Source organism: Carassius auratus, chromosome 31 (genome assembly GCF_003368295.1).
Source record: "Carassius auratus strain Wakin chromosome 31, ASM336829v1, whole genome shotgun sequence".
Classification (NCBI taxonomy): Eukaryota; Metazoa; Chordata; class Actinopteri; order Cypriniformes; family Cyprinidae; genus Carassius; species Carassius auratus.
In genome coordinates this window covers 26,401,764-26,414,802 of record NC_039273.1, presented here as the reverse complement: position 1 = coordinate 26,414,802, position 13,039 = coordinate 26,401,764, and the positions used below count along the sequence as shown (strand labels likewise).

Below are 13,039 nucleotides of genomic sequence, written 5' to 3'. Positions count from 1 at the left end.
CAGCTTTCAGATGATTTATAAATCTCAATTTTAAAAAATTTAAACTTAAGACTGTTTTTGTGGGCCAGGTCACAATTTTCAATTTCCAATAGTGTTCCATGCTTCTCATGGGCATTTAATCATTTTTCTTTTTACTTTCCAGTGCACTCTTAAAAATGAAGCATGGGTGTAGTTTAATTTAAATACTAGTTTTATGGTAAAATTACTAAAAGTATTATGTTTATATAGTAAAAATAAGCAAGTTTCATTGCATTAAATTAATAGTATAACATTTCAAGTCTACAAAATGTCACAGATTCAAACCAACTTAACCAGATCATTTTAAACCTACTAGCGGTTGAAGATTGTCCCAAAGCGCTTTCCGTACTTGCAATTTCGCACATGCATGGGACGACGCATCCATTTTCCACCTGCCCTTGGCAAACTTTTGTAAATCCGTTATCATCCATAAATTATTTGGTAAGTAGAACGTTTTTTTAGTAATATATTTTAGAATTGTACATTTGTGAAATGTTTTTTGTGCTTAGACGTCAGTAGTGTAGCCAGAAAAGAGACTCTGGGTGTGCCACATTTATTGTCAGATTACTGTGCAAAATTATGGGTTAGGCCTTGTGTCCGGCTGTCCATCAAGCCGAGTTTTGATTAAAAAAAAAAAAAAATTAAGAAAGGAGCTCTAGCTAGCAATGTGCAATCAAAAATTATCTGTTTATATCATAGACGGTTTATATGCGCGGCAAAGATCTCTGGGGAGCTGCTGGGGTCACAGTCAGCTGCTGTTTGCTTGGCAGTCCGAATGTCGGCAGATATATTTGAACAAAATTAATATAAAAAGGAAATTATACATTTTAACATTTTTAGCATTATTGCACTATTGCATTGGATTCTTATTTCTGTGCCACTGGCCCTGAGAGTATGACTTAGAATGTTCAGTGACGTCACAGTACTGCCAGATTCAAACTGCTTTCGCGCGTTGGCTGCAGCTGAGCCAGAGACGGACGCGCTCAGCGCTTGTCATAGATCACAATTAATATGCAGTGTTTTCAACCACATAATGTTTATTTTAGGTTTCATACATTTAAATAAACATAATCACTTGTAAAACAATGCATTGGTAGTTTGTAAAATACACACTGATGTATATGGAACCAGCAAAAACTATCTAATCAAATGTAATTTGCCGACTGCGTTTTATTCATATATCAGACAGACATAGCAGAACAATAAAGTTTAGTCTATTCTTCGTCCAGTTCAACAGCCACTCACTTTCATATATTTCACTAGAAACTGGGGAATTCAAGTGCTGTACGTTAAATCCGGCTGACAGGACTCTGAACTGCAGCGCTCATCTCGTTATAGATCAAGATAATTTATAAAGGTTTTTAAACGAAGAATCGGAATATCAGATAGTTGACATGGTTAGCAAGTTTGTGTATATATTTTAATAAAAAATGAAAAACTAAATAAAACGAATAGCGATACATCTGTTAGTTGTTGTTGTGGCTGCGGTGTGTCACGTGACAATCATTACGCGTCGCCATGGAAACAAGGGGTCAGTTAAAATATTTGAACTTACGCGTGAAAGGGTTGATTTTAAAAATATATATATTTTCTAAGTAAACAACAATAGCCCAAGTTTAGTAAAAAAAATTGAGACTATAAAAAATAATTCTGCATCTATTTTTAGGTGTGCCAGCTGCCACTGTGGGTGGCACAGGCACACCCGTGGCTAAGCCACTGTTAGACGTATACTTTGTTGATAGTTTAAAACGATTTCTTGCTAGCTTAATTAACACAGAATTAGCCTGTATCCTTATCATCGTTAAGTGTTAGAAATGGCCATTAAATTACCGAAATATTAGAATTCTGTGTAGTTAGTTTAGTTTAGTTGTGCTGTAATTTAGCTTTAAACAATGCGCTTTTATTTTTTTTTTATTGATATTTAACATTAGCCTAATATAACACATGGCTTAGCCATGTTATTTTTTAATGTTTTTTTTTTAGCTCCAGTAGGCTACAGTTTTAAACTAGTATTGTTCTTGTTTTGTTTTTTAAACTCCATTATAGTATTCAATTAGTGCTGCTGTCTGTTATTAAGGCGGGCATACACTGCACCAGGGCCGTCGCCAGAACAAACCAAATGGGGGGGCATTTAATTTTCATAGGGGGGCACACTTTTTTTAATGATCTGAGACGGACCATAACATAAACCCATATTAGGCTATAACTAAAATAGACCACAATAATCTTGTTTTTTCAATTATTCAAATAAAATACTTCACCGTTTGATCTCAACGTCTCTGTTTATTGTCTCTTAACATTTCCAAAACCGCCAAAAATTTATTCTGAGATCGCATGCAACGCGCAGCTCAGCTGCGCAAAGGAATTGCGTATAAACAATACAATACTGTATGCTTAACTAAATGAATTGCATGATTTATATATACATATACATATACATATACTTACACACAAACTGCATATTGTAATTTGAATTAATAAAACTACTAACACAAAAATAACATATTGAAAGGTCTGCTGCAGGAGACTTGCCATTGGCTGTTGTATTTGAATAATTAATTAGGTAGGTCTTTGCAAGGTTTGGGTGCTGTTTTGGGATGTTTTAACAGTCATTTATGAATATAATTATATTTAAAATTATGTTCTGTGTAATAATGCGTTGAATAATGAATCTTCTGAATCATTTCTGAAGGTAATGTGTTATGCATTTCTACTGTTACCGTTGTAGTGATTACTGTTCATGTGAGCCAAGTTCTGCTGAAACAACGTTATTAGAGCAATGATCTAAATCAATAACTTTCACTGTTAAACGTCTAACTCTGCGTTCACGCCGGCGGCGTCGGGAGCGTGAAAAATCGCCCTTGTTGTTCTGTTCACGACGCTGCAGAAAGATTCGTGAGCGCTCAGATGCTCTGACGTAGTCACGTAGACCGAATTCTAATTTTGTATTAATAGTGGCCGCAAAGCGAACAGACTTGTTGATCTTATGCAGACTAACCACAAGGAGATTAACGTTAAAAGTTGATCACATTAAATGTTGTTGTGGACGAAATATTAAGGTCCTTTACTTAAAATGAACGATCTCAGACACCTTGGTCCACGTATCACTTTGAATTATTTTCTTATGTCCCTGTACGCAAACAGGGACACATCGTAGATTACTGCAAACGCGAAACAGCAATAATCAACCTGTCCTCTATTTTGCTTGGGAACTAATGTGATCGGAGCTGCGTCCTCTGTAATCCTCTCAAGCGGATGACTTTTACGTTCCGATTGATTGCTGCCCAACCGCGTCATAGCTCATTACCATAAAGTTGCCTTGATTTAAACTCTGCTCGACGCTCTCAAAGGCCAAGTCGCGCCTCGCTGCTCCTCGCCGTTGGTTTACATTGAAAATGAATGACTTCCGGCCACTTTGACGCTCTCGACGCCGGCGGTGTGAATGCACAGTAATGCAATTTTGGTTAATTGTTCTGTGCGTTACGTTTAGGGGGGCACTAAAAGTCATTTGGGGGGGCACTGCCCCCCAATGCCCCCCCTTGACGACGGGCCTGCACTGCACCCATCATGAGATGAGCCAGTCAGTGGCTCAAATATAATTGCTATAGATTTGGAAGGGATTCTGTATCATTAACACTTTCATGTCTTTTTTTAGGCTCTGAATGTGGAGGTGCAAACAGTGTCCTGTAAGTGAATCTACAAGGTACCAATTACTAAAACACTATAAATTAATCCATGGCCATTATGGTCAGGGACACTCCAGATATCCATGCACATACTATGAATGCCCATGCTCATTCAGAACATGGAATGCACTTAAAACTCATTTGAGTCGATGTCATGTTGATGTTTTACATTTAAGGACTACAGAACAAGTAATATTGACATGCCCTTTGTGTCCAGGAAGTGAAATAGCATCTAGTACAGATTACTTTTCTCATGTAAACAACCATCTGAGAAGTTATGAAACAGTAACTTGTATGTTTGAAAATTGTTGTTTTCAAACTAATATATATGCTACTTTCAAATCCCATAAGAATAGGAAGCATGCACATTGCACTATAAAAGACTTTAAAGTTGGACTATTGAAAGGATGTGATACAAATGCTGAGCATCAACTATCTAAAAAGCATTCAACTGCTGAAATTGCTTCCGATTTAGATTGCGACAATTTTATTGAACCTGAGGCAGAAAATGAGAACTTGCAAGAGACAATAATTAAAAAATTGGCATCAGTCCTTCTGAAATTGGAGACTTTTTCACATGTACCAAGCTCTACAATTGATGAGTTACTGGAAGAGTTGCATTTCATTTTTACCTCTGCTGCAGTGCCTGTATCACACAGTACAGCTTTTGAAATTTTCAATAAGCATAACCTTCAGGTTAATCAGTTAATAATTAATGAACTCATCTTAGCCATTTCTACCAATAATCCTTTGGTAATAGCTATAGCTAAAGGTGGTCCATTAGCCTCAGCCTTCAAACGTAAACAGTACTATAAAGAAAACTTTAAGGTTGTGGAACCTGTTGAGTATGTACTAGAGGCAAGGTCCAATAAAACCTTTCAGTACATTCCCTTACTGAATTCTCTACAGCAGCTACTTGGACGTAAAGATATAGTTGATAAGCTTCTTGATAATCATGCAGTTTCTTCTGCAAATGTAGACCACTATGCGTCTTTTCAGAACGGTGAGTACCACAAAAGAAACCCTTTCTTTTCAGGTGAGGATTTAAGGATTAGTTTATGTTTGTACATCGACGACTTTGAGGTTTGCAATCCGTTGGGAACTTCACGCAAAAAACACAAACTGTGTGCAGTCTACTGGATTTTAGGTAACTTGCCTCCTGGTAGCAGCTCAGTCCTGTCCTCAATCTACCTAGCATTGTTGTGCAAAAGTGATCATGTTAAAGCTTATGGCTACAAAAAAATATTTGAGCCTTTATTGCATGATATAGTGACTTTGGAGCAGCAAGGACTGTTTATTCCACAACTTGGGTCATTTATCAAGGGCACAGTACAATGTGTTGTTGCGGATAATCTGGGGGCTCATGGGCTAGCTGGATTTGTCGAGAGTTTTTCGGGAAAATATTTCTGTCGGTTTTGTACAGCTCAGAATTGTGACATTCAGGGGAACGAAGTGAAATCCGGGGTATTTGAGCGTAGAACCAACGAAGTTCATCAGCTTCACGTAAAGACGGCTCAAGAAAAAGGGGAAAGCTGCTTTGGTGTAAAAACGTCTTGTGTTTTAACTGACAGTCTGTCTCACTTTAATGTGACAAGTGGTTACCCCCCAGATATTGTCCACGATGTGTTTGAGGGCATAGTTCCTGTAGAACTAGCACTGTGCATTAATGTGCTTTTATCGAAGAAGTTCTTCACTCTTGAACACCTTAATAATCTTATCCATTCTTTTCCATATAAAGAGGGGGATAAAACAAACCGCCCTCATTTGCTACCTAAAACTTTTCAAAAGAAACGCACAGTGGGTGGCAATGCCCATGAAAACTGGTGTCTTCTTCGATTACTTCCTTTTATCATTGGTAAACTTGTTCCAACTGATGAACCTGCTTGGCAGGTGATTTTGGATTTAAAGGATATTGCTGAATTGGTAGTTGCCCCTGTTCATTGTCTAGAATCGATTGCATATTTGGAGTGCAAAATCTCAGAGCATCGAGAACGTTATCAGGAACTCTTTCCTGAACAGAAGTTGTTGCCTAAACATCATTTTCTGGAACACTATCCAGAAATGATTAAATGTTTTGGTCCCCTCGTGTCATTATGGACTATGCGGTTTGAGGCCAAACACAGCTTTTTTAAGCAAGTTGTTAGGCATTTAAATAACTTCAGGAACATAACTCTGTCATTAGCTACAAAGCATCAGTTAATGGTTTCCTATAATATGCTTTGTCCTGACAATGAAAAGCCCTCCTTGGATGTTGCGAAAGTTTCAAAAGTCCCCATTGATGTCCTTAATGAGGATGTATTGAACACAATAACCCAGACATACCCTGACATCACTGATGTAAACCTTGCCCAAAGTGTCACTGTTAATGGCATAAACTACAAAAAAGGTATGATAGTTGTGCATGGATCATGTGGCGGTCTTCCAGAATTTTCCGAAATAATTCAGCTGTGCATTATAAAAGATGATTTGATTTTCATTGTTAAAAAACTTAACTCATGGTACAGAGAGCACTATCGAGCTTATGAGTTACATCCAACAAGAGAGCTTGCAGCTGTTGGTTTGAAGGAGCTTGCTGACCAGTGTCCTTTGGCTGACTACAAAGTTGGATCCCTACGAATGGTGACTTTAAAAAGATTTGTACATGTGACAGGTAAACATTTAAAAAAAATGTTTTTTACATTTTTAATTGTATGTGGAGGCTTTACTTTTCTAGTTAATTGGTTAATCATATAATGTTGTGTTGCAAAAGTGTGCTCAAATTCATAATACAATAACGAATTACATGAATTACATTTTATTATTACATAGTGCTATCAGAAATAATATGTTAATCGGGGAGAAAAGGAGGCATCTAGGCCTTTTGAGACAAAGGAAATTATTCTTAAAGAAACTTTCCTTTTGTTTTGCAGAATGAATTCAAGATGTCTGCAACTCTGAGAGTCATATTTGGAGTAGACGACGCATCAAAATTAATTCTGCCCAATGGAATACCCAATTCCATAGAGGACCTTAAAGGAGAGATTGTAAGACACTTCGGCCTGTCTGGAAATTTCAGGCTGCAGTATAGAGACATTGATTTTGACAATGAGTTTGTGAACTTAACAGATACTTCAGAAATCAAAGACAAAAGCACAGTTAAAGTTATTAACTTGCCGGATGAGACAATCACACTCACACTCACTAATGTTACGCAAGAGGAAGATGATTTTTTGCTGTCCTCAGCATCAGACACAGACATACTTTCCTCCGCTGAATCTACATCTTCAGGTACCTCCCTTAGATCACAGCCATGGCCCACAAACTTTGAAATACCTCCGTTCAGTTATGAGGTACAGATTCAGTTAGAAAAGGCAAAACAAGCCTTCTGCAGCAGTGGAACTCTTCTTACAACAAGTAACAAACTGAGGTCCGATATACTAGACGGTCTGGCAGCAGAAATCATCAAATACAAAGTTTATCCTTCTAGTACAGAGCTTGATAATGTGGCTCAGGCTCTGATAACAAAGTATCCCTTTTTAAAGGAGAAAGGATCTGTCACTGGCTTTTATGGCTGGAAAATTAGTTTAAAGTACAAAATGGCAAACTACCGCACCAGACTAAGGAGCATTGGCTGCCCCGAGTTGAGCATCAACGCTGTAAAAGAAAAGCAAGGTGCCACGAGTCATGGACCTAACCAGGTTAAGAAGCCACGTAAAGCAGAAGTCAACTATTGTCCTGATTACCCTGCAGGCGAAACTAAAGAGAGCCTCGAGGAAGAAAGGAAAGCACTTATATTGGAGGTGAAAAAGAAGAACAACCAACAGCTAATCAAAAGTAAAATGGAAAGAACCTTTGCCTATAGAAGACAGGAAGTCGTTAAAGATATGCCCTTCATAGCAGAGTTCAAAAACAGATGGCCAGCCCTGTTTTCTGAGAGCCAGGTAAAGTATTATTCATCATCTCTATTTAATTTAAATACGTGGAATTGATGTCTAAATACTGTATTTGGGTATAAAACAAATGAGCACATATTTAATTGACAAAGGTTTGGAGGCAATGTGGTAAGAATCCATGCATGTGGTTGTTCTACTCTATATTACAATGCATATTACACATACATCCATATAAATTGGTTACAGATACATTGAACCACCAACTAAAAACATTTAGCCAAACGCCAACTCATGTTCCCTCTACACCAGGGGTGTCACACTCAAGTTTCAGAGAGGGCCAAAGTTAAGAAATGGTACTGAGTGCCAAACAGTCTCAGTGCTGTCTTATTAATATTATGGACACGCCAGCTCCACTTTTGAGGCAAACTGGATATAATTGTACCACGGCCAGATGTAGCCCACAGAGTTGGAGTGTGATAATTTAAAATATATTTGTTTTAACTTAAGAGACTCATAGTGAATTTGTGTTTTAATACAGGTAAATGCAGAATTCACCCTCATCACCACAGTCCCCCTGTTCTCAACCTTTATGTCCCGACTGGATCATTACTCTAGCCAGCTATTGAGGGTATTCAAAAAGAAGGGGGGAACAGCAAGACGTGATATCGACGTAATCATTGCAGAAATGGACAAGGTATGTGTTTTGGGTGTATTGTGCTCCGACCCCTGGGGGTTTAACATTTATTCTAAACATGATTATTCTTTTTTTTTTGTATTATGGTCTTTAACCTTTCTATGGAAAGTTAAATTATTTGCAAATACTACGCTATTTACAAATATGATTTGCTATCCACAAATACAAAATTCTATGATTTGTACAAATAGATGTATTTCTGTAAATGTTTTTAATTTATAAAAAGGATACTTTATATTTTGTGCTCATTTATCATGAAATGTCAATTGTACATCTGCAACTCTGCTTGTGTGAAGTGTTGAATCTGCTTTTCTGAATTGTCTGATGCAATTTTTCATTCGTCCATTCAATTGTTTATTTTAGTTCAAACTGAACAGTACTGCCTCCTTCAAGGTGTCAATGGTATAAGCTTGAGAAACACGAGCTATTTATGTTAAATGTGGCTCACTAAACAGTGAAATTATTTTCTCAAAATGATGTCCTTAAAAGGAATGAGTGTGTATCAGGCAATTGACAAATGCAGATTCAACACCACAAGCTGAACTGCAGATTTACAACTGACATTTCATGAAAATTGCACAAATCAGTTAATTAAAAGCATGGTAGAATAAGGTTGTAATAGATTTGTCAATGTGATAATGACAGCTTCCTCAAATAAAATGTTCAAAATCAGTTGTTGGTTTTCCACAGAATCCCAGTGTTGAAGTACGACGGACATGCATCCTAAAGGCATTGTGCGTCTACTTAAATGAAAAGCCTGACAGCCTTATTAAGGAGTACTGGGTAAGTCGAATTCTTTGTCAATCATAAACAAATTGATACAGAAAATATGTATTTTTTATATTTTAATTTCACAAACCTGTGAATTGAAATGTGTTGTAGGCTCAGAACATGCATGTTATGCTATATTGATTTTTGCCAATGTTGGCAATACATACAATTTTCAAAAAAAATTAATATGATGATTGATCAACCAAAAACATAATGGACAACAATTTATTTCTATGTTAATGTATAACATTTTGTAAAGTTAAGCCAAAGACACAAAAAATAAAAAAGTATTGTGTTCTCTAATTGTAAACTTAACATCTTTTGGGTTTGTTTCTAGTGTCATAGATGCATAATTAATAATGAGTCTCTTTCTTTGTCATAGGCTACTGAGGATATTGGTATTGATGCAATGACGGAAATGGAGAGACTGGCTTTGGGTGTCTACATTGTTCGACATGATGGAGCGGATGCTTCAGATCCACCTGAGGATGTTGGCGTCGTCATTGAAGGCTGCACAGTGCTGCGAGATCTGAGAGAGGTTGCAAATGGATGTGCAGTCCTGTTTGGCTTGATCTACTGTTTAAACTTGAGCTATCCCAAGGAACTGCGATACACTTTCGAATTTCTTCAGAAAGTGTTTATGGAATTGGATGGGAACAAGCTCTCCACTAAAGTGCAGGTCCTCAAAAACAAACTGCATGAGTAGAATCACCTGCACCTGGCTTTAGACACTTTAGTTGTGTTGACTGTTACTTTGTTTTTGGACTGCTGCTAGACAAAATAAAGCTGAGATCAATGATGGTTTGTAATAAGCAGACAGGACTGCAGTTGGTCATCGACTTGCTTGGGGAGGCTCAGTTCTTTGGATTTTGGACTGCTGCTAGACAAAACATCTAGCAATCTAAAGACAATGTTGGTTGTGGTAATTGGCATTTAAACTTCTCTTGTTTTCTGATTTCTTAAGAATCAAAAGATGTGAAATACAACAAACACTGGTTTGTTATAATGAAACCATCTCAAACAATTTAAGGTGAAGATTGTTTTTTGTTACGTAAACATTGCTAAATTTTCTATTTCTCCTGTTGAAGCAAACTATAAAACTTGTACTTTTCATAATGTTCTTGATAAGTCAGCAGGTATGTAAAGTCTGAACATAGGATGTTCTAACGGTGAAGTGAGAATTTTCTGCAGCATAAATCCTCTTGATTGTAAACTTCAGTTAATTTAACCTCCCTCCATATAGAAAACAAGGATTTGCCTCTTTAGTTTTTATTTCAGTAGGCAACACCTGTTAGACATTGTTGACGTCATAGTTCAGATTTACTAGAAAGCTATAATGGGATTGAACATTATCGGATGGTGGAAGATTCACGAACAAGTTTTATATTTTAGAATTTTTTTAATATATATTGGTCTATTCTTTGCACATCTTTTTTTTTTTTTTTTTTTGAATTCATCTTTTTGATGGGAATTGAAACGTGAAGTGCTAAAGTCTACTGAGGCCTCAAGGTAAAAAAAAAGTTATTTGTTTAAAAATATATTTTGTTCTTGGCAGGAGTTTGGTTTTCAAAATTTAAACTAAAATGGAATGGTTAAATATATTAGGCTACTGCATATACATGATTATTTAGGCTCATTGTTTCTGACCGTTTAAAAAAAAAAAGTCTCATTGTCCCAATGCCAATGATGTATTTTGTGATCAAATTTGATGAGACACATCAAACGAAATCTGGCACATAGTGGACATGCAGTGCAAATCATCATTTTTCCATTTATTTGAAAGTCATGTTAGTCCGAGTTGTCAAATTGTTTTTTTTTTCCTTGAGAAAAGTTTATAGTTAAATGAGTTTATTAAGCTAAAAAACTAAGGATTTGCCTCTATTTTTTTATTGCAGCAGGCAATACATGTTAAACATTCTTGATGTTGTCAAAGTTCAGATTCACTTTTGGGACTATAAAGCTATAATGGGATTTAACATTATCAGATGGTGAAAGAGATTCACAAACAAGTTTTATATTTTTGATTTATTTATTTTGGTCTATTTGCGTTTTATACGTGGATTTATGTTGGTGTCTTCAATTGTATTAGTACAATTTGTATTCGTATATAAGTTTTGCTTATATATTTGTAATAATTGTATCAGTCATGATAATCCCAGATATAGTAATGTACCTTACTTTTTGACTTCTACTTCAAAACCCAAAGTGAATAAAGTTAATTAAAGTGACTTGAGTAGTTTTTTTTTTTTTTTTTTTTTTTAAACCGGGCAAGTATAATCAACTCAAATGGATAACATTAGCAAAGCTTATTTCTGTTTAGTTAATTGAACTTAAACCGGTAATGTTAGTTCAAGCTATAGTCATTAAATTCAAGACAATAATTTACATTTATTCAAAATAATTGTGTAATGTACCATTTAATTAACACCGTTATGAACGATTTACTTAAAACATTATGTTACAATTAATTGTATATTACCTTTTCCATTTAAGCAACTAAGTTTTGTGGGACCGGTTGACATAACTTTATTAATTAAATACAACATTTCATTTCTTAGAGTGTGTGTTAAATCTCTGTTTTGGCCCAAAACAAATCCTGCTTAATTATGCACATCTAAATACAAGATATTTGTCACTTCCAGCCCTCATTAACAATTATATATCACTAATAAATGATTACATTCCAAATTTATTTCAAATTTAATCAAAATTTTGACTTGCCTAATATTTATACACACAATTTTTTGAGCTCTTTTGGAGAACCCAAATATAATGACTTGTATTCTAGAAAACACTACAGTTTGTTTCCTTTTGAAGCACCAGAGAGGAGGTTATTATGAACCAGACAAGATCTATATGTGATATTCCTCCTTTTGTTTTCATACAGATCTGGAGTGACATGAACTCGAGTAAATAATGACAGAGTTTCAGATGACTACTCCCTTACTCCCAGAGCCATTACACACAACAGATAGTACGTAAAAGATTTGATCACAAGTTCAAGGATTGTGCTCAAACCTTTTGGCTGTGATCAGACCTCGAACTTCTGCTCTAATGGTTCGCCGTTCTCTCTCCTCCTGCAGAACAAGGAGATGGAAGAAGAAAGCAATTACCAGGCCTCAGCGAAACTCCCTCACAGCTGATCACAGCAGAAATGAATCGGACTCGACTGCAAGAGAGACTTCAAAAGCGATTACGGCAAAGCTCTTGATGGAGGGTGTGGTGTTGTTCTTGTGGTGGAAGCGTGTGAACCTCTCACCCTTAATCTACCACTAGACCACGAAACAGACCGGTGATGGATGGGTCAGGCACCTGGAGATGCTTTCTGCTGGAGCACCACCTCACTGGAGGACCTGTACGGACTCAAATCATCCGGGACGAACTACAGGCAAACAGCAGCTCACAGCAAGATATTAAAAGGCCTTTTCTGAGAAAGCGCTAATGGTTTGGATAGTTAGCTTTAGCAGGCTGGTAGATATCCTAACTTCGTAAGTGATCTTAAGTGTGAAATGGGCATATATATTTCCCTGTTTGCTGCCTTTCTCTGATGTTGTAAACGTAGTTTTGTTGCTGGGTAAATATCATGTTTTCATTCATGCAAATGCAGAAAAAAAAGAAATTATGCCCTCCTTTAATATATTTCTATGTGAGTTTGTAAAAATATTTCAGAGCTTCAAAAAGTAGAAAGTCTTAAACTCTGTATTTATCTCTGTCTTTATCTGCTATGATTCTTCGTTCTTTTTTATTTATGTTCAATTATTTTTATGTTCATCCTGGTGGATGTGTCTTACATTGCTGCATATTCCATCATGTGTTGTTCAATCTGCAATAAAAAAGTGTTATAGACATATTTATTATCAGGCAATGGTTGAGTAGTATGATTTATGTTTTTGTTTTTGTAAATGGCTTATATTCCAGAAGTGATAAATAGGTTTGTCGTGCATTTGGTTTTCATGGGCAACATGAGCATGCTTGCATATGCAGTGTGAACTCAGTAA

The 13,039-nt window shown here is 36.2% G+C and overlaps 1 protein-coding gene across 3 annotated transcripts; it reads left to right on the top strand.

Annotated features, from left to right (window-relative positions):
• The first annotated feature begins 231 nt into the window (after positions 1-231).
• LOC113050996 (sterile alpha motif domain-containing protein 3-like) lies at positions 232-11,263 on the top strand. 3 transcript variants are annotated; one of them, XM_026214554.1, is made up of 7 exons: positions 232-459; positions 3,674-3,704; positions 6,209-6,354; positions 6,614-7,624; positions 8,115-8,270; positions 8,961-9,053; positions 9,424-11,263. In XM_026214554.1, exons 4-7 carry the CDS (start codon positions 6,626-6,628, stop codon positions 9,745-9,747), a joined length of 1,572 nt encoding a protein of 523 aa, XP_026070339.1. In that variant the 5' UTR covers positions 232-459; positions 3,674-3,704; positions 6,209-6,354; positions 6,614-6,625; the 3' UTR covers positions 9,748-11,263. The 3 variants fall into 3 exon arrangements, 2 of the variants coding, with proteins under 2 accessions (XP_026070339.1, XP_026070338.1); XM_026214553.1 differs by having other exon boundaries at positions 3,674-3,721; XR_003276835.1 differs by having other exon boundaries at positions 3,674-6,354.
• Positions 11,264-13,039: the final 1,776 nt, after the last annotated feature.

Bases quoted from the DNA above. Each gene is read 5' to 3' on its own strand.
- LOC113050996 (XM_026214554.1), top strand. From the start codon at position 6,626: ATGTCTGCAACTCTGAGAGTCATATTTGGAGTAGACGACGCATCAAAA. The intron at 7,625-8,114 runs GTAAAGTATTAT...GTTTTAATACAG, and splicing joins CCCTGTTTTCTGAGAGCCAG to GTAAATGCAGAATTCACCCT. The intron at 9,054-9,423 runs GTAAGTCGAATT...TCTTTGTCATAG, and splicing joins GCCTTATTAAGGAGTACTGG to GCTACTGAGGATATTGGTAT.